The sequence below is a fragment of the Pelophylax lessonae genome (genome assembly GCF_965119305.1).
Source record: "Pelophylax lessonae genome assembly, chromosome: 7".
NCBI lineage: Eukaryota > Metazoa > Chordata > Amphibia > Anura > Ranidae > Pelophylax > Pelophylax lessonae.
Window position 1 is genome coordinate 73,631,536 of NC_138774.1, and position 26,004 is coordinate 73,657,539.

At 43.5% G+C, this 26,004-nt stretch overlaps 1 protein-coding gene across 2 annotated transcripts in view; it reads left to right on the top strand.

Annotated features, from left to right (window-relative positions):
* The window catches only part of TMEM91 (transmembrane protein 91), a 117,210-nt gene extending 92,189 nt beyond the window's left edge, over positions 1-25,021 (top strand). For both annotated transcript variants that reach the window (XM_082263383.1, XM_082263382.1), the window contains exons 3-4: positions 18,638-18,781; positions 24,532-25,021. In XM_082263383.1, the coding sequence (XP_082119509.1) occupies positions 18,638-18,781; positions 24,532-24,690 (303 nt within the window). In that variant the 3' untranslated portion in view covers positions 24,691-25,021. The remainder of the gene's footprint in view (positions 1-18,637; positions 18,782-24,531) is intronic.
* The last annotated feature ends 983 nt before the right edge of the window (positions 25,022-26,004 follow it).

Sequence of the window (26,004 nt, forward strand, 5' to 3'; positions counted from 1 at the left end):
ACCATTCATGAGTTTACATCCGTTTTTCGTCCGATCCTTTTTTTTTTTTTTAACAGAAGAAAAATAGAGCTTTGTTCAGTTTCAAATAACGGATGATGACGGATGCGGATGTAAACTGATGTAAATAGATGATCATCCATTTACATCCGTTTTTCCATAGATTGATGGCTGTTTTTCATTTATCAACAGATGGATGAAAAACAGACAAACAGACAGCATGTGTGAAAGGGGCCTAAATAGATATTAAACAGGCTAAAAATTATAAAATAAATAAATAAATAAATGCCCCCAAAATGTATTATAGCTTCCATTAAAAATGTAATATGTTGGGTAAATGGGGGCCTCTGTATAACATTGTGTGCGTTATATGGCTTTGGAGTATGGTTACACTGTAAAGAAATACAAAGAAGTATTCATAAATTTGGGTTCAATGAAAAAGAGCTTTTGATAATAAAAGTTGTCATTTTCTTGCTTCTATGGCTCCTATCGAATTGAGAAAAAGAATAATATCATAATAAAGGAAGGAAAGGAGGATTTAGGGAATAAAAATTCACTTGGCCATATTTTGCTGTAGTGTTCATAACAATGCTACAACGTTTCAAAATTGCTTCATTATATGGTATAAAGAGCTGTGCGCACATAGACGTCCAGCTCTGTAATTACTCCTTACCTCTTCTGCTTCAAAGGGATCTTTCAGAAAAAAAAGAGCCTCCTATCTGAATGGAACCCCCTCCATATGGCACCCCATGGCACTATTTTACATTACTTTGCAGACTGGACTCAGCCGTATTTTACAGCTGCAATACCAAATTTTACCTGGAGGTGCATTGAACCTGTAATTGCGGGTCACGGGTCTGTTAGAACTATTAAAAAGAGTATGAAGCCTGCCATGTGTCTTTTTAAGAATGCCAAGACATGGCACTTTTTCACTACGCATCAGGCCTTTTGGCCGGAAGATTGCGCACATTAAGTAATACATTTTTCATATGATTTTTCTATGATTTTTATATGCTTTTTATATGTTTTTATATGATCTTTAGTATATTTATCATATGTTTTTACTTATGAGCACAGTGGGTGTAAGGGGACAACTTCTTTATTCACCTTATATGAGCATAATATAATTTTACAAGGACTTTAAAGGTATATATCTCATATAATATTTTTTTTATTATTTCAAATTATTTATAAAGAACTAGCGCTGTTGACCGCATAGAGCACACTCATCGGCACACCAGTTGGTTGCAGCAGCAGCAGCAGCAGCAGCTCCACAGTGTTATTTATTCACATATTTCTTTGTTTTCTTCGAGTGTACTCACTGAAATTATAAGAATGCTAAGTGCCTGAATCAGGGCCGGTGCTAGACTATTTTGCTTCCTGGGCAAGACCAGCTACTTGCACCCTCCCTCCTAGAAAAATATATATATAAATACAGTATATAATCATGATGATATCATTATATTAACAAAAAAAAAAGCATATGATTTCCAGTCGAAGTCCAACTGCTGAAAAATCTCTTAACATATCAGCAAATATCAAACAGTATTTGGGCACCAGTTTTTCATGCACAATTTTTTGGGAAAAAAATACACTTTTTTTAATTTTAAAAATGTTAAGCCCAGTTAATAGATACCAAAGACGTTGCGCTTTAAAATTGTTCACGTCCGTTCCATAGGTGACGTTTTAAAAGCCTTTACAGGTTACTAGGGTTGAGCGGACACCTAGATGTCCGTGTTCGACGGGTTCGGCCGAACTTTAAAAAAAAGTCCGGGTCCGTGTCCCGGACTTTTACCGAACTTTTCCCGGACACCGAACCCCATTGAAGTCAATGGGGACCCGAACTTTAAGGCACTAAAATGGCTCTAAAACACCAAAGGAAAGGGCTAGAGTGCTGCAAATGGCAGCAAAACGTAATTAAGAGCATGGCAAGTGCTCTGCAAACAAATGTGGATAGGGAAATAACTTAAAACAACAAAAAAAAACAGAAAAATAAAACAATGTTCTTCTTCATCTCTGAAGGACGAGGCCCATATGGAGTAGGAGGGAGGTTGAGGTGGTGGTGGATGTGGCGGTGACATAGGCGTGCGCACAGGGTGTGCTGGGTGTGCCTGGGCACACCCTAATCACCTAGGGCACATAGCATTGCCAGTGAGGAGATGGGAAAGATCTCCCTGGGACCTGCTCTGCTCTATTTCTCCTTGCCTACAGGTACATGGCCCCGATACATTACTCTCCCTGCTGGCAAACACATGCATGTGTATTTCAACTTTGGGGTGCACACCTTAATGCAATAGGCTGCGCACACCTATGGGCGGTGTAGGTGGAAGCGGCGGTGGAGGAGGACCAGGGCCGGATTAACAGCATCATGGGCTTGGTGCTGAGGATTTTGAAGGGCCTTAAGGGCCGTGCCTTGCCATGCACCCAGAGGAGGAAGGGTGCAGCCATGCATGCCTAATTCAACATGGGATGCTGTCTCTGAAGCCCATAAACACATCCATGCATCGCCAACTGTCCCTCCTTGTCCGGCCTTCACGCTGTGTGGGGAGGTTCTGAGGGTGCTGCCTGGGGAAGCGAGCATAGAAGCCAGACTTCTGTGTTTACAAGTGACAGAAGAGCGGTAACAGTGAATATGGCCAACCCGGGGCCTATATAAAAGGTAGGGGCCTGGAGCTGCAGCTCCAATAGCCCCTACATTAATCTGGCCCTGAGGAGGAGGACGAGGTAGCCAACACTGCTTCTTTTCAAAAATTTTAAATGAGGGTACACCCCAAAAGAGTGAGAAAGAGCAAAAATGGAACAATGGGTGGGTAAGGTCGGTATCCATTGCTATTCTGCATAAGGTACGGAAAAGTCCCGTGGGATCCATGCCTGGTTCATTTTAATGAACGTGAGCTTGTCCACATTGTCTCTGGACAGGCGGCTGCGCTTGTCTGTTATAACGCCCCCAGCCGTGCTAAATACCCGTTCAGATAATACACTGGCTGCAGGGCACGCCAGCACCTCCAAGGCGTAAAGGGCAAGCTCAGGCCATGTGCCCAATTTGGAGACCCAGAAGTTGAAGGGGGCAGACCCGTCATTCACTACATGTAGGCGTGTGCACACATACTGCTCCACCATGTTGGTAAAATGCTGCCTCCTGCTAAGACGTTCCATCTGAGCTGCTGGTGCTGCTGTTTGTTGTGGCGTGCTGACAAAGCTTTTCCACATTTCGGCCATGCTAACCCTGCCTTCTGAGGTGCTGGCGGTGCCCTGGTTGCGTTGGCGACCTCCTCCTCCTCCTCCTCTGCCTTGTGCTTCCACTGTGGCCCCGCTGTCAGATGGGAATGCCAGCAGCATGGCGTCTACCAGCGTGCGCTTGTACTCGCGCATCTTGCGATCGCGCTCCAGTGAGTGAATTAAGGACGGTACGTTGTCCTTGTAACGGGGATCCAGCAGCGTGGCCACCCAGTAATCAGCACAAGTTAGAATGTGGGCAACTCGGCGGTCGTTGTGGAGACACTGCAGCATGTAATCGCTCATGTGTGCCAGGCTGCCCAGAGGCAACGAAAGGCTGTCCTCTGTGGGAGGTGTATCGTCCGTGTCCTCTGTATCCCCCCAGCCACGCACCAGTGATGGCCATGAGCTGGCCTGGGTGCCACCCTGCTGTGAACATGGTTCCATCTCCTCCTCCAGCTCCTCCTCCTCCTCATCCTCCTCATCCTCCAGAACTGTGCCCCTGCTGGACAATTGCGTCCCTGGCGTTTGCGTGTGCAGGAACCCACCCTCGGAGCCCCTTGCGAATGACTGCCCTGAAAGCCTTGGAAATGTTACCTCTTCATCCTCCTCCTCCTCCTCATCCTGTGCCACATCCTCTTCCATCATCGCCCGAATTGTTTTTTCAAGGAGGCATAGAAGTGGGATAGTTAAGCTGAGAACGGCGTCATTGCCACTGGCCATGTTGGTGGAGTACTCAAAACAGCGCAACAAGGCACACAGGTCTCGCATGGAGGCCCAGTTAAATTAAATAGCGGAATAGAAAATATGATCCAAAAAAAGTGTATGTATATCACACGTACACAACCACACTGGGCCCCAATTACTATTGTTTGTACCCCTAAAAGGCTAGATGAGGAGTAGGGGGAGTATGGAACAGGCAGCACCCTCAAACCTTCAGAAGTATGAGATGAACCCCAACAACTTGGAAAGGTGGATCTCTCTCACACGTACCAACACAGACTATCCCCCAATTTAACTGATCCCCAAAGGTTTTTGATTAAATAGCGGAATAGAAAATATGATCCAAAAAAAGTGTATGTATATCACACGTACACAACCACACTAGGCCCCAATTACTATTGTTTGTACCCCTAAAAGGCTAGATGAGGAGTAGGGGGGGTATGGAACAGGCAGCACCCTCAAATCTTCAGAAGTATGAGATGAACCCCAAAAACTTGGAAAGGTGGATCTCTCTCACACGTACCAACACAGACTATCCCCCAATTTAACTGATCCCCAAAGGTTTTTGATTAAATAGCGGAATAGAAAATATGATCCAAAAAAAGTGTATGTATATCACACGTACACAACCACACTAGGCCCCAATTACTATTGTTTGTACCCCTAAAAGGCTAGATGAGGAGTAGGGGGGGTATGGAACAGGCAGCACCCTCAAACCTTCAGAAGTATGAGATGAACCCCAACAACTTGGAAAGGTGGATCTCTCTCACACGTACCAACACAGACTATCCCCCAATTTAACTGATCCCCAAAGGTTTTTGATTAAATAGCGGAATAGAAAATATGATCCAAAAAAAGTGTATGTATATCACACGTACACAACCACACTAGGCCCCAATTACTATTGTTTGTACCCCTAAAAGGCTAGGAGTAGGGGGAGTATGGAACAGGCAGCACCCTCAAACCTTCAGAAGTATGAGATGAACCCCAACAACTTGGAAAGGTGGATCTCTCTCACACGTACCAACACAGACTATCCCCCAATTTAACTGATCCCCAAAGGTTTTTGATTAAATAGCGGAATAGAAAATATGATCCAAAAAAAGTGTATGTATATCACACGTACACAACCACACTAGGCCCCAATTACTATTGTTTGTACCCCTAAAAGGCTAGGAGTAGGGGGAGTATGGAACAGGCAGCACCCTCAAACCTTCAGAAGTATGAGATGAACCCCAACAACTTGGAAAGGTGGATCTCTCTCACACGTACCAACACAGACTATCCCCCAATTTAACTGATCCCCAAAGGTTTTTGATTAAATAGCGGAATAGAAAATATGATCCAAAAAAAGTGTATGTATATCACACGTACACAACCACACTAGGCCCCAATTACTATTGTTTGTACCCCTAAAAGGCTAGATGAGGAGTAGGGGGGGTATGGAACAGGCAGCACCCTCAAACCTTCAGAAGTATGAGATGAACCCCAACAACTTGGAAAGGTGGATCTCTCTCACACGTACCAACACAGACTATCCCCCAATTTAACTGATCCCCAAAGGTTTTTGATTAAATAGCGGAATAGAAAATATGATCCAAAAAAAGTGTATGTATATCACACGTACACAACCACACTGGGCCCCAATTACTATTGTTTGTACCCCTAAAAGGCTAGATGAGGAGTAGGGGGGGTATGGAACAGGCAGCACCCTCAAACCTTCAGAAGTATGAGATGAACCCCAACAACTTGGAAAGGTGGATCTCTCTCACACGTACCAACACAGACTATCCCCCAATTTAACTGATCCCCAAAGGTTTTTGATTAAATAGCGGAATAGAAAATATGATCCAAAAAAAGTGTATGTATATCACACGTACACAACCACACTAGGCCCCAATTACTATTGTTTGTACCCCTAAAAGGCTAGATGAGGAGTAGGGGGGGTATGGAACAGGCAGCACCCTCAAACCTTCAGAAGTATGAGATGAACCCCAACAACTTGGAAAGGTGGATCTCTCTCACACGTACCAACACAGACTATCCCCCAATTTAACTGATCCCCAAAGGTTTTTGATTAAATAGCGGAATAGAAAATATGATCCAAAAAAAGTGTATGTATATCACACGTACACAACCACACTAGGCCCCAATTACTATTGTTTGTACCCCTAAAAGGCTAGGAGTAGGGGGAGTATGGAACAGGCAGCACCCTCAAACCTTCAGAAGTATGAGATGAACCCCAACAACTTGGAAAGGTGGATCTCTCTCACACGTACCAACACAGACTATCCCCCAATTTAACTGATCCCCAAAGGTTTTTGATTAAATAGCGGAATAGAAAATATGATCCAAAAAAAGTGTATGTATATCACACGTACACAACCACACTAGGCCCCAATTACTATTGTTTGTACCCCTAAAAGGCTAGATGAGGAGTAGGGGGGGTATGGAACAGGCAGCACCCTCAAACCTTCAGAAGTATGAGATTGTGTTCACTGTACCCCACAAAGATTGAGTTCACTGCACCCCACAATGATTGTGTTCACTGCACCCCACAAAGATTGTGTTCACTGCACCTCACAAAGATTGTGTTCACTGCACCCTAAAAGGATGTTGTTCACTGCACCCCACAAAGATTGTGTTCACTGCACCCTAAAAGGATGTTGTTCACTGCACCCCAAAAAGATTGTGTTCACTGTACCCCCCCAAAGATTGTGTTCACTGCACCCCACAAAGATTGTGTTCACTGCACCCCAAAAAGATTGTGTTCACTGTACCCCCCAAAGATTGTGTTCACTGCACCCCAAAAAGATTGTGTTCACTGTACCCCCCAAAGATTGTGTTCACTGCACCCCACAAAGATTCTGTTCACTGTACCCCACAAAGATTGTGTTCACTGCACCCCAAAAAGATTGTGTTCACTGTACCCCCCCAAAGATTGTGTTCACTGCACCCCACAAAGATTCTGTTCACTGCACCCCACAAAGGATTTTGTTCACTGCACCCCAAAAAGATTGTGTTCACTGCACCCCAAAAAGGATTTTGATCACTGCACCCCAAAAAGGATGTTGTTCACTGCACCCCAAAAATGATTTTGTTCACTCCACCCCAAAAAGATTGTGTTCACTGCACCCCACAAAGATTGTGTTCACTGCACCCCACAAAGATTCTGTTCACTGTACCCCACAAAGATTGTGTTCACTGCACCCCAAAAAGATTGTGTTCACTGCACCCCAAAAAGGATGTTGTTCACTGCACCCCAAAAAGGATGTTGTTCACTCCACCCCAAAAAGATTGTGTTCACTGCACCCCACAAAGATTGTGTTCACTGCACCCCAAAAAGATTGTGTTCACTGCACCCCAAAAATGATTTTGTTCACTGCACCCCAAAAAGGATTTTGTTCACTGCACCCCAAAAAGGATGTTGTTCACTCCACCCCAAAAAGATTGTGTTCACTGCACCCCAAAAAGATTGTGTTCACTGCACCCCACAAAGGATTTTGTTCACTGCACCCCAAAAAGATTGTGTTCACTGCACCCCAAAAAGGATGTTGTTCACTGCACCCCAAAAAGGATGTTGTTCACTCCACCCCAAAAAGATTGTGTTCACTGCACCCCACAAAGATTGTGTTCACTGCACCCCAAAAAGATTGTGTTCACTGCACCCCAAAAATGATTTTGTTCACTGCACCCCAAAAAGGATTTTGTTCACTGCACCCCAAAAAGGATGTTGTTCACTCCACCCCAAAAAGATTGTGTTCACTGCACCCCAAAAAGATTGTGTTCACTGCACCCCACAAAGGATTTTGTTCACTGCACCCCAAAAAGATTGTGTTCACTGCACCCCAAAAAGGATGTTGTTCACTGCACCCCAAAAAGGATTTTGTTCACTGCACCCCAAAAAGATTGTGTTCACTGCACCCCACAAAGGATTTTGTTCACTGCACCCCACAAAGATTGTGTTCACTGCACACCAAAAAGGATTGTGTTCACTGCACCCCAAAAAGATTGTGTTCACTGCAGCCCAAAAAGATTGTGTTCACTGCAGCCCAAAAAGATTGTGTTCACTGCAGCCCAAAAAGATTGTGTTCACTGCAGCCCAAAAAGATTGTGTTCACTGCAGCCCAAAAAGATTGTGTTCACTGCAGCTCACACACAGAAAAATGGATGTGGATCACTGACACCTGCCTATCTCCAATCCCACACCACACAGCAATATCGATTGTAGTTTGTAGAACACAGTTTCCCTAAAATTCAGCAGACTCTGTCCCTAACAGGATTGAGAAGAGATCGTAGATCAGGATTGAGTGCAGATTCACCCCACCCCCCACACAGCAATATCGATTGTAGTTTGTAGAAGACACTGACCCTATAATTCAGCAGACTCTATCCCTAAAATGCCTACAACTCGCCCTGCCTAAACACTCCGACCTGTCCCTCAATTCTATCCGGACACAAATGGTTTTTTCCTGCCTATCTTTCCCTAATCAGCAGCCAGCACATTGATGTGTGCTCTGTCCCTTAGCTAAGCAGCAGAATGACGCTGCTGCGGCGGCTGCCTCGAACTTATAAAGACTTGGTCACATGCTTCAGACGGCCAATCACAGCTACTAAGACATTTGCAGGCATGGCTGGGATGGCTTAAGGCACACCAGTTAAACGATTGTTGATTGGCTGTTGAAAGCCCGCCATGAAAAGAGCGCCAAAGCATGCAAAACCCGGAAATAAAACGACCGAACACGGATTTTTACCCGAACATACAGTAAAGTGTCCGTGTCCGTGTTCGGGTAAAAAAAATCCAATTATTCGGTACGAACACGAATAATACAGTCCGTGTTCGCTCAACACTACAGGTTACCACTTTAGATTTACCCAGGAGGTCAATCATCTTTGGATGTAAACATCCTTGTGACAGCAATAGGCAGGTGACAGGTACTCTGTATGGAGAGATCTGGGGTCTAAAAGACCCCAGATCTCTTCTCTCCCCTTAAAAGCATTCAAAACACCAAGATCTGTGTTTTTGAATGCTTTAGATTTTTTATAAATGGTCCCGGTGACCTCTGGGCAAACTGCAAGTGATGTCAGCTCATCAAGCCAGGGGTTACCATAGTGGAAAGCCGATCAAAGCTGACCCCAGATCACTGTGGTGGGATGAGAGAGCCAGAGCAAGAAGGCAGTGGGGTAATCCCGGTATAACTGTTTTTGGTCCATAAACATCAGGCATGTGCAGAGGGGTGGGGGCGGAGGCTGCTTGAGCACCTGTCCCTTTGCTGCTTGATGCCCAAAGTGCCCTTTTGTCAAGGCAAAAGTTCTGCAGCGGCGCCTATAAACAGTATGGCTGCGGGCCGACTGCAACTGCGCCACCTGGCACCATTTTTTAAAGTCAGGCAATCGGTCTCGGCGCAGTGACAACACCTCATTGTCACATCAGCATGTAAGACCAGACACTCCACAGCCTCCGACTACCCCCTGCCCCATGTCCGCAGCCTCTGACCAGACCACCACCTGAACCATGTCCACGGCCTCTTACCACCCCCTGCACCATGTCCGCAGCCTCTGGCAAGACCACCACCTGCACCATGTCCACAGTCTCTTACCACCCCCTTCACCATGTCCGCAGCCTCTGACCAGACCACCACCTGAACCATGTCCACAGCCTCTTACCACCCCCTTCACCATGTCCGCAGCCTCTGACCAGACCCCCCTGCACCATGCCCACAGCATCTGACCACCCCCTGCACCATGTCCGTTGCCTCTGACCAGATAACCACCTGCACCATGTCCACAGCTGCTGACCACCACCTGCACCATGTCCACAGCCACTGATCTCCCCCCGCACCATGTCCAGAGCCACTGATCACCCCCCGCACCTGCCCTATTTAAAGCCCTGTTTCATGTGCCCCTTTTATACTTTGAGCACCTGCCCCTGCAAAGATCTCTGCATGGCCCTGAGCGACATACAGGTACATCGCTTGTCACCAGAGGCCGTGGCTGTGCCCTAGGCGGCAGTGCACCCCGGGGGCACGCAGAGCAGCGATCGGGGACGAGGCTCGTCCCTCGGACAGAGCCAATCCCCGATCTAGGTAAAGAGCCAATGAAATTGGCTTTTTACCACGTGACCGGCTGTGTCCAATCACAGCCGGTCACAAATGTCAACAGAAAACAGGTAACTAGCTGTCACCGTGTTCTCCTCCTCACACACTGATCCTGTGTGAGGAGGAGATTGTGGTAACAGCTAGTTACCCATTACAGTGCACCCCAAACACACTGATTGCCCCTCCCCCAATAAAGAGCACCTGTCACTAGCCCATCAAAGTACCTGTCACTAGCCCATCAAAGTACCCGAGTACCTGTCACCAGCCCATCAGGTACTCTGCTGACAGGTACTCGGGTACTCTGATGGGCTGGTGACAGGTACTCGGGTACTCTGATGGGCTGGTGACAGGTATTCGGGTACTCTGATGACGGGTACTCTGATAACGGGTACTTGGGTACTCTGATGACAGGTACTCGGGTACTCTGATGATGGGTACTCGGGTACTCTGATGACAGGTAATCAGGTACTCTGATGAAAGGTACTCGGGTACTTTGAGTACCTGTCACCGGAGTACCTGTCATCAGAGTAGCCGTCATCGGAGTACCCGAGTACCTGTCACCTACCCATCAGAGTACCCGAGTACCTGTCACCTACCCATCAGAGTACCCCAGTACCTGTCACCTACCCATCAGAGTTCCCGAGTACCTGTCATCAGAGTACCTGATGGGCTGGTGACAGGTACTCGGGTACTCTGATGGGCTGGTGACAGGTATTCGGGTACTCTGATGACAGGTACTCGGGTACTCTGATGACGGGTACTTGGGTACTCTGATGACGGGTACTCTGATGACGGGTACTCTGGTACTCTGATGGCGGGTACTCTGGTACTCTCATGACGGGTACTCGGGTACTCTGATGACAGGTACTCGTGTACTCTGATGACGGGTACTTGGGTACTCTGATGACGGGTACTCTGATGACGGGTACTCTGGTACTCTGATGACGGGTACTCTGGTACTCTGATGACGGGTACTCGTGTACTCTGATGACAGGTACTCGGGTATTCTGATGACAGGTACTCGGGTACTTTGAGTACCTGTCACCGGAGTACCCATCATCAGAGTACCCGAGTACCCGTCATCAGAGTACCCGAGTACCCGTCATCAGAGTACCCGAGTACCTGTCACCTACCCAGCAAAGTACCCGAGTACCTGTCACCTGTAAACCAAAAAGGTTTATATATGTCCTCCGTTTAAACCTAAATACCGGTGTTATGGCAGCAGATAGCTGCCATAACCCTGGTATTTTTTTAAACGGTGGACGGTTGGCTTTCCGATAAAGGTGGTCCCAGACCCGGATTTGCCGTGGGATCACCCTTCCGGGATGGCGGAAAAGGTGCCCCCCCTCGCGCCACGTTCCAGTCCTTTTCCCCGCTTACCTGAACCGCCGGCAGCGGGGAAAACGATCCGGTCCCGGATCCTCACAGACAGGACGTCGAGTGAGGGCAAGCTTGCCCTCACTCAACTCTATGGTCTTGGAGGACTGGAGCTACGGCGAACGTTGTTGCCTAGCAAACAGTTTAAAGGTCCCTTTTTTTTTTTTTTCATTTTATATAATTTTTTTTATTTATTTTTTTATTTTTTCTATCTTTTAGTGTACTTGTGAGATCTGAGGACTTTTTGACCCCAGATCTCACAAAAAAGAGGTCCTGTCGTGCCTATTTCTATTACAAGGAATGTTTACATTCCTTGTAATAGAAATAAAAATGATCAAAAAATTAAAGCGCCCTGTCCCCGTAAGCTCGCGCGCAGAAGCGAACGCATACGGAAACCCTGCCCACATATGTAAACGGTGTTCAAACCACACATGTGAGGTATCGCCGCGATCGTTAGAGCAAGAGCAATAATTTGACCCCTAGACCTCCTCTGTAACTCTAAGATGGCAACCTGTAGACATTTTTAAATTGTTGCCTATGGGGATTTTTAAGTACCAAAGTTTGTCGCCATTCCGTGAGCGTGCGCAATTTTGAAGCATGACATGTTGGGTATTTATTTACTCGGCGTAACATTATCTTTCACATTATGGAAAAAAATTGGGCTAACTTTACTGGTTTCTTATTTCTTCATTAAAAAAAGTGATTTTTTTCCCCAAAAAATTGCTTTTGAAAGACCGCTGCCCAAATACGGTGTGATAAAAAATATTGCAATAATCTCCATTTTATTCTCTAGGGTCTCTGCTAAAAAAATATATATAATGTTTGGGGGTTCTATGTAGTTTTCTAGCAAAAACAACAGATTTTAGCTTGTAAACACCAAATGTCAAAAATAGGCCTAGGCAAGTGGCTAGGATGCATGATGGTGCTCCTTGGATGTTGGGCCCCTCTATATGGCTAGGCTGTGAAAAAGTTTCACACATGTGGTATTGCCATACTCAGGAGGAGTGGCAGAATGTATTTTGGGGTGTAATTTTTGCTGTGTACATGCTATGTGTTAGGAATATCCTATAAATTGACAACTTTGTGTAAAAAAAAAAAAGTTTTAATTTTTTTCCCACATTTTCCAAAAACTTGTGGAAAAAAATGACATGTTCAAACGACCCATAATGCCTCATAGAATATACGTTGGAGTGTTTGCTTTCCAAAATGGGGTCATTTTGTGGACTTTTCCATTGTATTAGTGCTCTAGGGCCTTCAAAAGTGTGATAGGTAGTAAGAAAGTTTTATGTGTATTTATGCTCCTAGAACGCCTGAAGGTGCTACTTGGATGTGGAGTCTCTTTTTGTGGCCAGGCTGTGTAAAAGTCTCACACATGTGGTATCACCATACTCAGGAGTTGCAGAATGTATTTTGGGGTGTCATTTTTGCTGTGTACATGCTATGTGTTACAAATGGCTTATAAATTGACATCTTTATGGGAAATAAAGGGAAAAAAACATTTTCTTAATTTTCCCAAGAATTGTGGGAAAAAAATTATAACTTCAAAAAACTCACCATGCCTCTTACTAAATACCTTGGACTGTCTACTTTGCAAAAAGGGGTCATTTGGGGGGTATTTGTACTGTCCTGACATTTCAGGGCCTCAAGAAAGGAGATAGGCAGTCAGTACATCTGATGTGAATAATTTTCAGCAATTGGTACCATAGCTTCTAGACTAAATAACTTTCACACAGACTAAATAATATACACTAATTTGGGTTAATTTTACCAGAGATATGTAGCAGTATAAATTTTGGCCCAAATGTATGAAGAAAAATTTATTTTTTGCAAAATTTTATAATAGAAACTAAAAAAAAGTGTTTTTTTTTTTTTTCAAAATTTTTGCTCTTTTTTTGCTTATATCACGAAAAAAAAAAAACCCCAGTTGTGATCAAATACCACCAAAAGAAAGCTCTATTTGTGTGAAAAAAATGATAAAAATTTTGTTTGGTTACAGTGTAGCATGACCAAGCAATTGCCATTCAAAGTGTGAGAGTGCTGAAAGCTGAAAATTGGTCTGGGCAGGAAGGGGGTCTAACTGCTCTGTATCGAAGTGGTTAAAAGCAAACCAATCCTTCTATGTCAACATGCTTTATTTTGATGAGAAATCATTTTGAATAACACCCACCTTGCATTTCTTGCTGTGACCATCTTAAGTAAGGGCAGATGGTTCATGTAGCATTTACTTCCTGAAATCCATCTGCCCAGGCATGCAGGAAGGAGGGTAGGAGTGCTTAGCTGAGAAACCCCTCCTTCAGATGAAGGAAAAAAATGCCCATAAAGACTCCTGGAATGTATGACATCATTTTGGCCTAGACCAGAAACCAGGCAGCAACTGAAGAAATGTAGAAAAAAAAGTATAAAGCAAGAAAACATAATGTACATTCCTATCTATTATCTATATATAGTTAATATTGACTGATAGGTACACTGCAGTCAACACAATAATCCATCTCTCCATTAAAGAGACCCCCATCTTTTCTACTCTTCACCTCCTGTACCCTAATTTCCTCTAGACATGTGTTCTACTAAAAAATTCGTTTTGTGTCTTTTTTTTTTTCATTTATCAGATCATTAGTTATGATCAGCATGTGTTACTTTGGACCATTCTAAACTTCGGATGCATTCGTATTCTTTCTGTTCCATTTGTTTACATGCGGCATTCGTTACTTTGGATAATTTGTAACTTCAAATGCATTTGTAATAATTTATCTCTCACTTTCTGTGTCACAAAAGACACACAAATCCAACAAAACCATGCCATCGGCCCACCACACCCTGTCTGGACTCTGGATGGAATGCAGTCTGACACAGAAACACACACAAGGGCATAAGGCTCATTGGCCAGAGATAACACACTAACACTTCCCATCCGAAAATTGAATGAATCCGAATTTATCCAAAAGAAAAACAAATGCATTCATCAATTATTTCTTTGTATTCAGCAATAACGAATAGTCAGAAAGAACAAAAATACGAAAAATGAAATTATCCAAATGTAATCAATTAGTTAAACTCATTGATTAATTTGTTTTTCGTTCTTTCGGATTTTTGTATTTTTGTTCTTTTGTATTTTTGTTCTTTCGGGTTTTCATTCTTTTGAATTTTCATTCTTTCTGACAACTGGTTTTTGTATGCTTTCGTCAAAAGAGTCTTTTGTTCATTCGGATGCTCCTGAATGAACGAATATGTTGAATTTCATCCAAAAAAGATTTTGTAACAAAACTAATTGCACATGTTTAATGATCTCCATTGACATCACGGATTTCTCTAATCTGGTCTTCATGACATAGCTTCTACCCCCTGTAAAGGCCCACCCCTAAAAAACAGCCCTTCTCCACCTCCCAACCAGCTCCCCACTGCACCATCAATGTCTGCCCCCCTCTTCTATCATCAATTCTTTCTTTCCTGAATGGACTGTACACTTAAGTGCCCGGAATTTTAAAATGATATTCATGGCCACCATACTGCAATGCCCACTTTTATTGGAGGTGGGGCAGGGAGTGGGGATAATAGTGGCATGCAAAGCATGCCACACCAAATGTTGGGTGTGGCCAAATTGTGCTGACAGTGGGAGGGGCATAAAGGGGTATAATGTAATAACACCCTAGCTCAACCGCATATCGGAATTAATATGGAACTGAGTGTCGGTGCTCAGGCTGCAGTGTCCAGATGCATGCAATTGCTTCCAAGTAACAAGAAATGCTGGCACATGAATGCTTTGTTTTGATGCGATTTATTTCAGCATGACAGCAGTGTACAACATGGTAAAACGCGTTTCGACCATAGCCATGAGTAAGCATTTTACCATGTTGTACACTGCTGTCATGCTGGAATAAATTGCATCCAAATGAAGCCTTCGTGTGCTGGCATTTCTTGTTACTATAATGTAAAAACACCTAAGCCTAATTTGCTCTAGGTAAAAGTGTAGGCCCAGGAGTGCACTGAAGGTGATTGTCACAAGCAAGAGCAAGGTGGCGAAATACTGTATCTATAACTTCTCCTCCAGCAACAAAGTTTCTACAAGCTGAGAGAGAAGGAACTAGGAAGACCATGTAGTATTGACATGTGACATCATCAGAAATGGCCAGGAGCAGACACACCCCTCCCCTCTCTCCTGCTCCAAGCCAATCATAGAAATGTTGATAAGATGGATTACACTGCAGCCACCCAGGCTGAGAACGCCATTACTAAAGTGGAAAAGAAACCGGGACATAATCTTTTAACAGGGGAGGAAATCATGGGATTTTTTCCCCCAAAATCAGGGACTGTCCCTGAAAATGGGAACATCTGGTCACCCTACTCTACACACTATACCAGTGATGGTGAACCTTGGCACCCCTGATGTTTTGGAACTACATTTCCCATGATGCTTATGCACTCTGTAGTATAGTTGAGCATCATGGGAAATATAGTTCCAAAACATCTGGGGTGCCAAAGTTCGCCATCACTGCACTATACTATACAAGACCTGTATAAGAAACCATATACAAGTAAAGATGTCCGTACACATTTCAATCATATTTATTACTAATGGAACCACTCGTGGGCATAATTTACTTTCAATCAATTTTCCTGACACCACATTAAAAAGGAAGCAATCTGATAGATTTAGAGAATTTTCAATAAAGTTGTAGCTTTATGTGCGCTTTAATCATTTTTTCCATTCAATATTTTTATCATACATTGTGATCACACTGACTTTTACAATATACCTACCAGGATTCTTATGTCAGCCCAGATTATGATCTCCCATTTAATATATGACTCCATAGTAAGTATTGTGATATCACATGTAGCGTTGTGACAGCGTATTCAATAATATGATGCTATGATAGATATTAGGATGTCAAAGTCAATATATTGATGGTGTAGGATGTATTTTGATGTAAAAATGTGACGGCATTTTTCTAGCATTGTGATTGTCAATATTAGGATAGTAGAGCTAAAGTATGATATGTTATAAAGTACTATACATTGAGCAGCCATAACATTAAGATCACTGACAGGTTAGAGCGGTTGTAAACCCCAGTAAAAAAAAAAAAATGCCTGTAAGACCAAGGCATAATGAGCTAGTATGCCCCGCATATTAACTACTTACCTTAGAACAAAGCACTCCAACGACACCCACTCAACGCTGAGACAGCTGACTTCTTCCCCAGTGTTTCTTCCGGATCCGCGGGCTCCAGCGCTGTGAGTGGCCCGGAGCCGCCATTATGTCATTCCCGCGCATGCGCGTGGGATCCGCTATTTACAAAACGGGCTATGAAAGTTCGACACAGTAAGCCGGTGTTCTATCAGAATATCGCTACCTATCAGAGTCTGCCACCGGAAGTGAGGTTCGGTTCGGAAGAGAACAACTTACTGCGCATGCGCCATGCATTCCAACATGGTCGCAATTGCGTTCCAATAGGTTTCCTAACGTGACAGAACAGGAAGCAGAGGCAGACATCTTACACCCACGCAAGTCTTGAATTTTACATTTATTTTAGAACCAAACTCATCTTATATACTGAATCACAGTATTACATTTCTATTATTATTGTATTCTAGTAAATATAGCGAGAAACCTGCAGGCAGAAGGTGGCGGTGGCCATCTTGGTACACCCCGCACTGCTCAGCGACAAACTGATTATATAGTGAAATAGACTATTTCACTTGGTCGTGGTGAAATAGTCTATTTCAGTATATAAGGAGAGTTTACTGCTAAAATAAATGTTGAATTGAAGACTTACATGGGTATAAGAAGATGTCCGCCTCTGCTTCGTGTTCTGTCACATTAGGAATCCCATAGCTCCCAACTGTCCCTGATTTGGAGGGACTGTCCCTCATTCAGAACAAAGTCCCTCTGTCCCTCTTTCCTCCTCATGTGTCCCTCATTTTGGTCTGATCTATATAGTTGTATATATAATGCACTATTTATCTTTCAGAAAGTGTTCCCCATCCAATTTCATCCAATTGGTAAATTTCAAAAGCCAATATATAGGAATAGTAGTGGGAAAAAAGCACCTGTGGGTTTAACCATTCATTTTTTTGTAGAATTCTCCTTTAAAAGGGGCGTGGCATGGGGTGCGTCCTATGCCTTCATACTTTTGCTAATAGGTGTCCCTCGTTCCGATCTCAGAAAATTGGGAGGTATGGAATCCTATCGGAACGCATAGCGGCCATGTTGGAACACATGGCACATGCGCAGTAGGTTGTTCTCGTCCGAACGTCACTTCCGGTTGCAGAATCTGATAGGTAGCAGTATTCTGATAGAACACCGGACCTTCTGAGCGCATGTGCATCAGTTGCATGCACTCTGAATATCTCCTAAACTGTGCAAGTTTAGGAGATATTCACAGTACCTATTGTGAAGCCTTATTATAGGCTCACTTGTAGGTACAACTAAAACATAAGAGTTTACTTCCTCATTAAGTGAATAACATTGAATGTCTTGTTACAATAGCATCTAAAAGTTAGTGGGATATATTAGACAGCAAGTAAACATGTTCTCCCTGAAGTTAAAGAGGAAGTAAACTCCTCAAAATGTTTTTTATTTTTTTCTTCCCTGCAAAGTAAATGCATAATGTACTAGTATACATCGCATACTAGCACATTATGTGACACTTACCTCCAACGAAGCCCGCGTTGTCCCCGCTGCTGGCCGCATCCGTGTTCATCCGTTTTCTTCCGAGTCTGGGAACTCCGGCAGTATTACTGGCATGTGCACGGGGGGGCCGCCAGTGACGGCACAGGGCTCTGAAGAAACGGCACGGGCGGCCTTTCTTCAGAGCGCATGCGCCAATGACGTCATCGGTTGAATGCACTGTAAATATCTCCAAAACGGTACATGTTTAGGAGATATTTATAGCACCTATAGGTAAGCCTTAATATAGGCTTACCTATAGGTAAAAGTCTTTAAAGTGGGTTTAAAACCACTTTAAAAGCAGAAAAAAATGGGCATCACAGTTTATGTATAGGGCTGCGTAGCCGCAGACCAGTCAGGGTGCCCATGCTGACCCGTGTTTACAGCCAAAAGCACAGAAAAAAAAAAAAAAAAGTCCTGATTGGTTGCTTTGTGTTTTTACGCTTTGCATAACATCTCTGATCTTTGCACATCCTCGATGGAGAAGCCTGATTGAGTATGCATTGTGGATGTTTGTCTTTTGCTGTTTCCACTAATGAGTTTTATTCCTCTCTTCTAGAATGATTCCTCCAGTGACAGCGACACAGACAGTGAGAGTCACTTTTCCCTGCTCTTCCCCCAGGATTACTTGGGCCTAGCCGTATTCTCCATGCTCTGCTGCTTCTGGCCCCTGGGCATTGCTGCGTTCTTCCTGTCACAAAAGGTAAGTGGCAGCTAACATTGCCGCAGGCATTGCCTATCCAAGGTCTGCTGATGGAAGGCCATGTAGAGGCTAAAACTGGAGCACTCTGTATATTCCAGGGGGGGGGGGGGTGTGATTTAACTACTTAAGCCCCGGAAGATTATACCCCCTTCCTGACCAGGGGGTATTTTGCGATACGGCACTGCGTGACTTTAACGGACAATTGCGCGGTCGTGCGACGCTGTACCTAAACAAATTTGACTTTTTTTCCCACAAACAGAGATTTCTTTTGGTGGTATTTGATCACCTGTGCGATTTTTTGATCATGCGTTATAAACAAAAAAAGAGCGTAAATTTTGCAAAAATAACAATATTTTTCACATTTTTTTATATGAAATTCCCCAAAAAAATTAAAAAATCAAAATTTTTTAACATTTTCGGCCAATTTGTTTTATGCTACATATGTTTGGTAAAAAAAAAATCGCAAAAAGCGTATTTTGATTGGTTTGCGCAAAAGTTATCGCGTTTACTAACAAAGGGAAAGATTTTTGTCATTTTTGTTGTTTTTTTTTTTTTTTAAACGAGTAATGGCGGCGATCTGAGATTTTTTTTGCGGGACTGCGACATTGCGGCGGACAGATCGGACCCTTGACTGACATTTTTGACACTTTTGGGGTTACCAGTGACATTACTGCAGTAATCAGTGCTATACATATGCACTGTTACTGTAAAAATGACACTGGCTGGGAAGGGGTTAACTGTATTGGAGAGGGAGGGGTTAAGTGTGTCCTAGGGGCGTGCTTCTAACTGTGATTGGACAGGGCTGCTCCTGAACAACCAGCTATTGTTAAAGACGCCGGTGGCCGCTGGTTTCCGAAAATTTGCATCTGAACCGCATCTGAATTCGCAGCTGAACCACTGAACAGCTGCTTTGGAAATTCACACTGAAACCGAAGAGGAAATTTGCATCGGACATGTGTTAGCGGAACCTGAAGAACATTTTTCCAGGCATGTAGTGAAGGCTCTCTGTAATACAGGTGACCAGTGGAGGACACCATAGCAATGATGCAGAAAAGATGTTTAAGAAGTGAGATCACCAGCTAAGTTTAATAGGTCCGGTTGACTTTCGTTTTCTAAAGCCAGACTCACAGGAGTAGCCAACCCGTTTCGGGGGATCACCAGTCCCCCTTCATCAGGGCTTGCAGTTGCAAAATAAAAAGCTAGGTGCAAGTCATCCTGGGACCCAGCTTCTGTCAACTCCTGTTATCACTGTAGATACTTGTGGACTTTTTTCCCTCCTCCCTCACCCTTAGCCTGCCCCCCCCCCCCCCCCCCAATTTTTTTTTCTCTCCCTTCCTCTTTTGCTGCTCCTGGTTATACTCTGTCTGCCAATCTTTTATTATAGTAGGTTTTAGAGGTGCTCTTTTTCTAGGATTATCTGTGTTAATATCACACCCTCAATACACTTCTATAGGGATCTGTTCTCTCACCTGCTTTTATGATCCGTGCTTCTGTACATCGTACGTTCTTGATTGTATTTTGGATTGGAACGAGGGCTTTTTTCCTATTTCTTATGCTTGTGGATTGATTGTTCTTGATATTCGTACCCTTATTATGCATTACTCACATGTGCAGGCACAGATATGATAATTCTCCTCTGATCTGTTTGTATATCATTGATACATTATGGCATTTGTCTATATGTTTATTGTAATGGCAAACTCAATAAACGAGAATAAACATGTAGCACTGTCCCTGTAGGGCCTGCTGGATGATAACTTGACGGGCTCCCCCAGTTACCAGCACACAGTTACCTTGAGCTATAGCTCATTGATCCCTCCTTGCTCCTGCTGGCTCGTCACACAATAAAGAGTCTAGGAGTGTTGCTTCTTTGATGTTTATTGGGAACTTGGATTGGAAAAGGCAATAGTGGGATACTCCAATTCAAACTATATACATCAGCTGAGGACATCTATCTCTAGACCTCATAGGTTGATTGGAATCAGCTAGGCTGCTTGATCCACACCGTCCCAAGTGTGAAAAGGGTTAAGACTCTTGCTCTTCACTTCCTAGCAAGCAAGCTACAAGACTCTGGTTCGGCCACATCTGGAGTATGCTGTCCAGTTCTGGGCACCGGTTCTCAGGAAGGATGTGCTGGAATTGGAAAGAGTCCAGAGAAGGGCAACAAAAATAATTAGGGGAATGGAGGACATCAGCTATGAGGAAAGACTACAAGCACTGAACCTATTCTCTCTAGAGAAGAGAAGATTGAGGGGGGATATGATATCAATGTACAAATACTGTACTGGCGACCCTAGCATAAGGAACAAACTATTCAGAGAAAGGGAATACAATAAGACACGTGGCCATTCACTAAAACTAGAGGAAAGGCGGTTTAACCTTAAAATGCGTAAGGGGTTCTTCACTGTAAGAGCGGTAAGGATGTGGAATTCTCTTCCACAAGCAGTCGTATCAGCGGGGAGCATTGATAGTTTCAAAAAACTATTAGATGGACACCTTAAAGACCACAACATACAGGGGTATACAATGTACGGTTAAAAGCAAACACACACATCATAGGTTGAACTGGATGGACTGATGTCTTTTTTCAACCTCACTAACTATGTAACTATGTAACTATGTAACCTAATGGATGATAACTTATCTTCAGGACACTCTCACTAGCATCCCCTTTCAACCGACACCGGTCCACTGATTATCCTAGAAGCAGGGGTGCCCCCCCTCAGGTCAAGCCCCTTGACACGAGATTCTGTACTCACTGTAGTGCAGAGCCAGATCCTGCAGTGTCTCCCTTCTCAGTCAGCTCCTCTGGACCTCAGGGTTCAGTTCTTCACTGCTACTCTTCAGGCCCTCAGGACGTCCTTCCTGAGGCCTCGTGACACCTCTACAGAGGTAGAGGCAGCCGCCCCCTCCCTCCAGGATTCCGCTATCCAGATGAAGGACCCCAAGCAACTGTGCTCCTGGCTTTTATGTAGTATCCCAGCATGCACCGATGCAATTTGCCTCTGCGAAATCATCAGGGCCGTATCAAAAGCCTGTGCACCCATTTGTCAGGTTTTCTCCCACTGTCCAATATGCCTCCCTATTGGACCAGTGTGAAACACTCTCCAGACAGAACGAGTTGCATCCTGAGCACAATGAGCAGACCTCACTAACAGATCCTGTTCTCTGGTTGGCAGAGAACAATAGAGATTTACCTGCACCCTTTCTGGTAAACAGTCAGAACTCAAAACTAAATTTTCTCACTAGCACCTACCTAGGAGGGTTCTACAAACATAAAAGACTAGGCTGCAGTAAATACCAGTCCCTGGGAGCTTAAATCTTTGCAGTAAGGGCCCCACCAGATCCCATGGGAGCCAACTACGCAGCTAAGCTCCTACAGTATCTCCTTCATTTCCCACCCAAACTCCTCCCACCCTGTGACCACTTACTATAGATATACTTGTGTCTAAAAAAACTAACTATTAGACCAAGATGAAATGGCCTCAAAGTGGCTCAAATTTCAATTTAGTTGTATTCATAGTCTTTTGACTAAAATAACATTTTAGTTTTAGTCTTATTTTAGTCTTTTGACTAAAATACCAATTTAGTTTTAGTCATATTTTAATTATCTTAATTGTTTTAGTTTAAGTCGTATTATAGTTGACTAAAATCCCCAGTACATTTTATTCAACTAAAATCAAATGGGTTTAGTAATATTGTAATTCATTATTTAAGCATTTCTTGAGAATTGCCCAACTCATTATATACTTCTGGAGTAAAAATCTAATAGCATGTTATTATTTATGGTATTAAAGAGGTCATTTACGTTTTTTTTTTTTACAACCTGAAAGAGAAACACATAATGAGCATCGCATACTAGCTTATTATGTAATACTTACCTTAGAACGAGCCCCCGCCGTGCCGCTCGCTTACCTCTATGACGGGCGACATGTTCAGTCGCCCGTCTTCCGGGATCGCGGCATCCGGCCATCTGATTGGCCGGAGCCGCGGTAAAGTCACGCACGCGCGCGGGAGCCGACGGTCGCGGCACGGGGCTCTGAAGGAACGGCACGAGCGGCCGTTCCTTCAGAGCGCATGCGCCAGTGACGTCACTGGCTGTATGTAAGGTAAATATCTCCTAAACGGTACATGTTTAGGAGATATTTACAGTACCTATAGTAAAAGCCTTAATATAGGCTTGCCTATAGGTACAACTTGCAGAGGAGGGTTTACTTCCTCTTTAAAGAATTATAGGCAAAACATTTTTCTATTATTTTATTTTGGATAGAGTAAGAGACGGTTCTAACCCCTATCAGAAGTAAGAATCATTAACCACTACTCTCCAAATTCTATATTTTAGTCAATTTTCTATCCATTTACAAACTGATCTTTCCAAGCCTGTAGACTTTACCTTACACATTAGCCGTGTGTGGGAACTGTGTCCAATGCTTTTGCAAAAATCCAAGTATACTACATCAGTGTTCCTCAACCCTGGTCCTCAGGGCCCACTAACTGGCCAGGTTTGCAAGATAACTGAAATACATCCCAGGTGATATAATTTGCTGCTTAGTGATTGCAGTATTCTAGTCTGCATCTCCCCAAGGTAATACTTAAAATCTGGCCTGTTAGTGGGCCCTGAGGACCGGAGTTGAGGACCACTGTACTACATCCACAGCCACCCCTCTGTCCAAGGTTTTACTTACCTCCTCATAAAAAGAAATCAGATTTGATTAACAACGTTGGTCTTTCATGAATCCATGCTGACTCTTGCTTAAAATATTTTTTCCAGCAAGAACTCATCAATGTGGTCTTTTTATTAAACTCTCCAGTATCCCAACTATAGAAATGAAACTAACAGGTCTAAGTTACTTGGTAAAGACTTTGATCCCTTTTTAAATATAGGCACCACATTGGCTTTACGCTAATCCAATGGTGCTATGCCAGTCAATAAATAGTCCCAAAATTTAGAAACAATGGCTTTTAAATGACAGAGCTCAATTCTTTTAGGATTTGTTGGTGTATACTGTCTGGTCCAGGTGCTTAAAATTAACTATTAAGAAAAAAATAAGAAAAGCCCTTTTCTTAATTTTTTTTTCTTTCAGCAGCTTGGTAGATTCCACCTACGCATTCTTATGTGGTAGTGCAGAGTTAATTTTGATGTCAAATTTCGATTTAGTTTTTGTCATAATCTTTTGACTAAAATGCCATTTTAATTTTAGACTTCTTTTAGTCATCTGTCGACCAAAATACTGTTAATTAAGCCAACTAAAATATATTCCTCTATGAAATTTACACTGTTTTAAAGACAATGTGGTATCTGCATTCAGGCCAACTGCAAAGCCTGATGAAGGGGGACTGGCAAGACCCTGAAGCACGTTGGCTACTCCTCAGATTCTTACCTTGGCAAAAAAAAAATATTTAATCTATTAAACTTATTTGGTGCTCTCACTTATTGTCCATTTCTTTTGCATCAAAAAAAAAAAAAAACTTTGACATTAATCTTTAAAGCCCAATTGTAGTCTCACACCATTTGTATCACTTTATAATCCAATACCATGGCATGTAATAATTTCTGACTTTTGCTTGGAAATTCCTTATAATACCTTGCTTCCTGATCTCACACTCCAGTGCTTTGTGCCAACTATAAAAATGAAGGTTGTCGGTAAAATGTCCATCTGATTGCATTATTAATTCCTAAACTTTAACTGTGATTTAAGGAAAAGCCAGTGTATTTCTATTTTTGTAACCAGTTTTTCCTTTTTCTATAGACCAACAAAGCTTCAGCTCAAGGCGACTACCATGGGGCCATCGTGGCCTCCCGACAGACATTCTTGTTGGCCGTTCTCTCGATCTTCCTGGGCATTTGCACCTATGTGGGTGCTGTGGTGGCACTCATTGCCTATCTATCCAATAGAGCTCCCACCTAGAGGACCAAATCTTGGATTGGACAGCCAGACTTCTCACTATCATGACTAGAGCCCTCCTGTCTGCTGGTTTCCCAGAAAACAACAAAGATAAAGATTGAGGGTTCAGTGGAAATCTACTTTTTTTTCTTCATTTTACTTTATTCAGATGTGAAAAAAATCAGAAGTGTCCTGATGCATCTCATACTCCAGCCAGTTCCTTGTTGAAGAACTTTGGGCATTGTGTAAAAAAAGGTCCACATGTATATTCACTGGAAATATGGAAAGCTTATTTTTAAATTGTGCAATGTGTAATTCTCTGTAATCCTTTATAATAAAGTCCCATCATTCCGTATCAAGGAGCTGACAGTAAAAGTGACTACAATGGCTGATGAGGGAGGAGAGCGATGTGAGTCCTTCCGTGTATGCCAGTCCCTCCTGGGATTTGTTGATGTACGCAAACCTAAAGTCTATATGGCTCAGACACTCTGGGAGATACATTTGTTTAAAAAGAGTTCAGGCAGAGTTTAGATGTGAAAGAAGGCAGAGCATGGACCAGATATTAGAGAAACTGCAAGCTCAGAAAATGCTGACGCATTCTCCAAGGGAGACACATACAGCTGAGCACAGGGCGGCCATATTGATTACATTTCTTAAGAAATATGTTTTTTCTGCTTAGAGGTAATCTGTTGCTATAAAAGAAGGCACAAGAAGCTAAATTTCAAAAATGAGTCAAAGCAAATATTTTTTTGCTAAATCTGACAGCATCCAATTATACCTACAACACATTCGAGTAATATTTTCTCCTAGCATTCTTTTGAGGGCACAGACTTCTACAACTGGAAGCAAGACACTTGGCAACATCAAAGGCACAGCCCAACCTACTGGCTATACCACTGCATATACTGAACATTACCAGTTTAGCCTAGTGTCCTCGGGCCCCTTTCACATGGGTGCCTCCTCTAGGCGGAATCCACTTGCTCAGGGGAGGATCTCTCCACTGATCCCCGCTGAGCAGGCGGATGAGAGGTCCATGTCTGCTCCACTATGCATGGCGGACACAGTCCCGCTCTCCTCTATAGGGCAATCAGATTGAAATGGACCACCTGTCCGTTGCCATCCCATCTGATCTGCTGGACCACTATCTGTTTTTGGCAGACAGGATCAGATCGGATTTAGGTGGTGTCAGCGGACATGTGTCCCCTGACATCTGCCACTCCCATAGAAGAGACTGGAAGGTCTGATCAGGTCCACCTGAAAAACTGACAGGCAGATCTGATTGGACAGCCCGTCTGAAAGGAGCCTTAGAAAGTAGGACTCCTTCTTCCATCTCTGCTG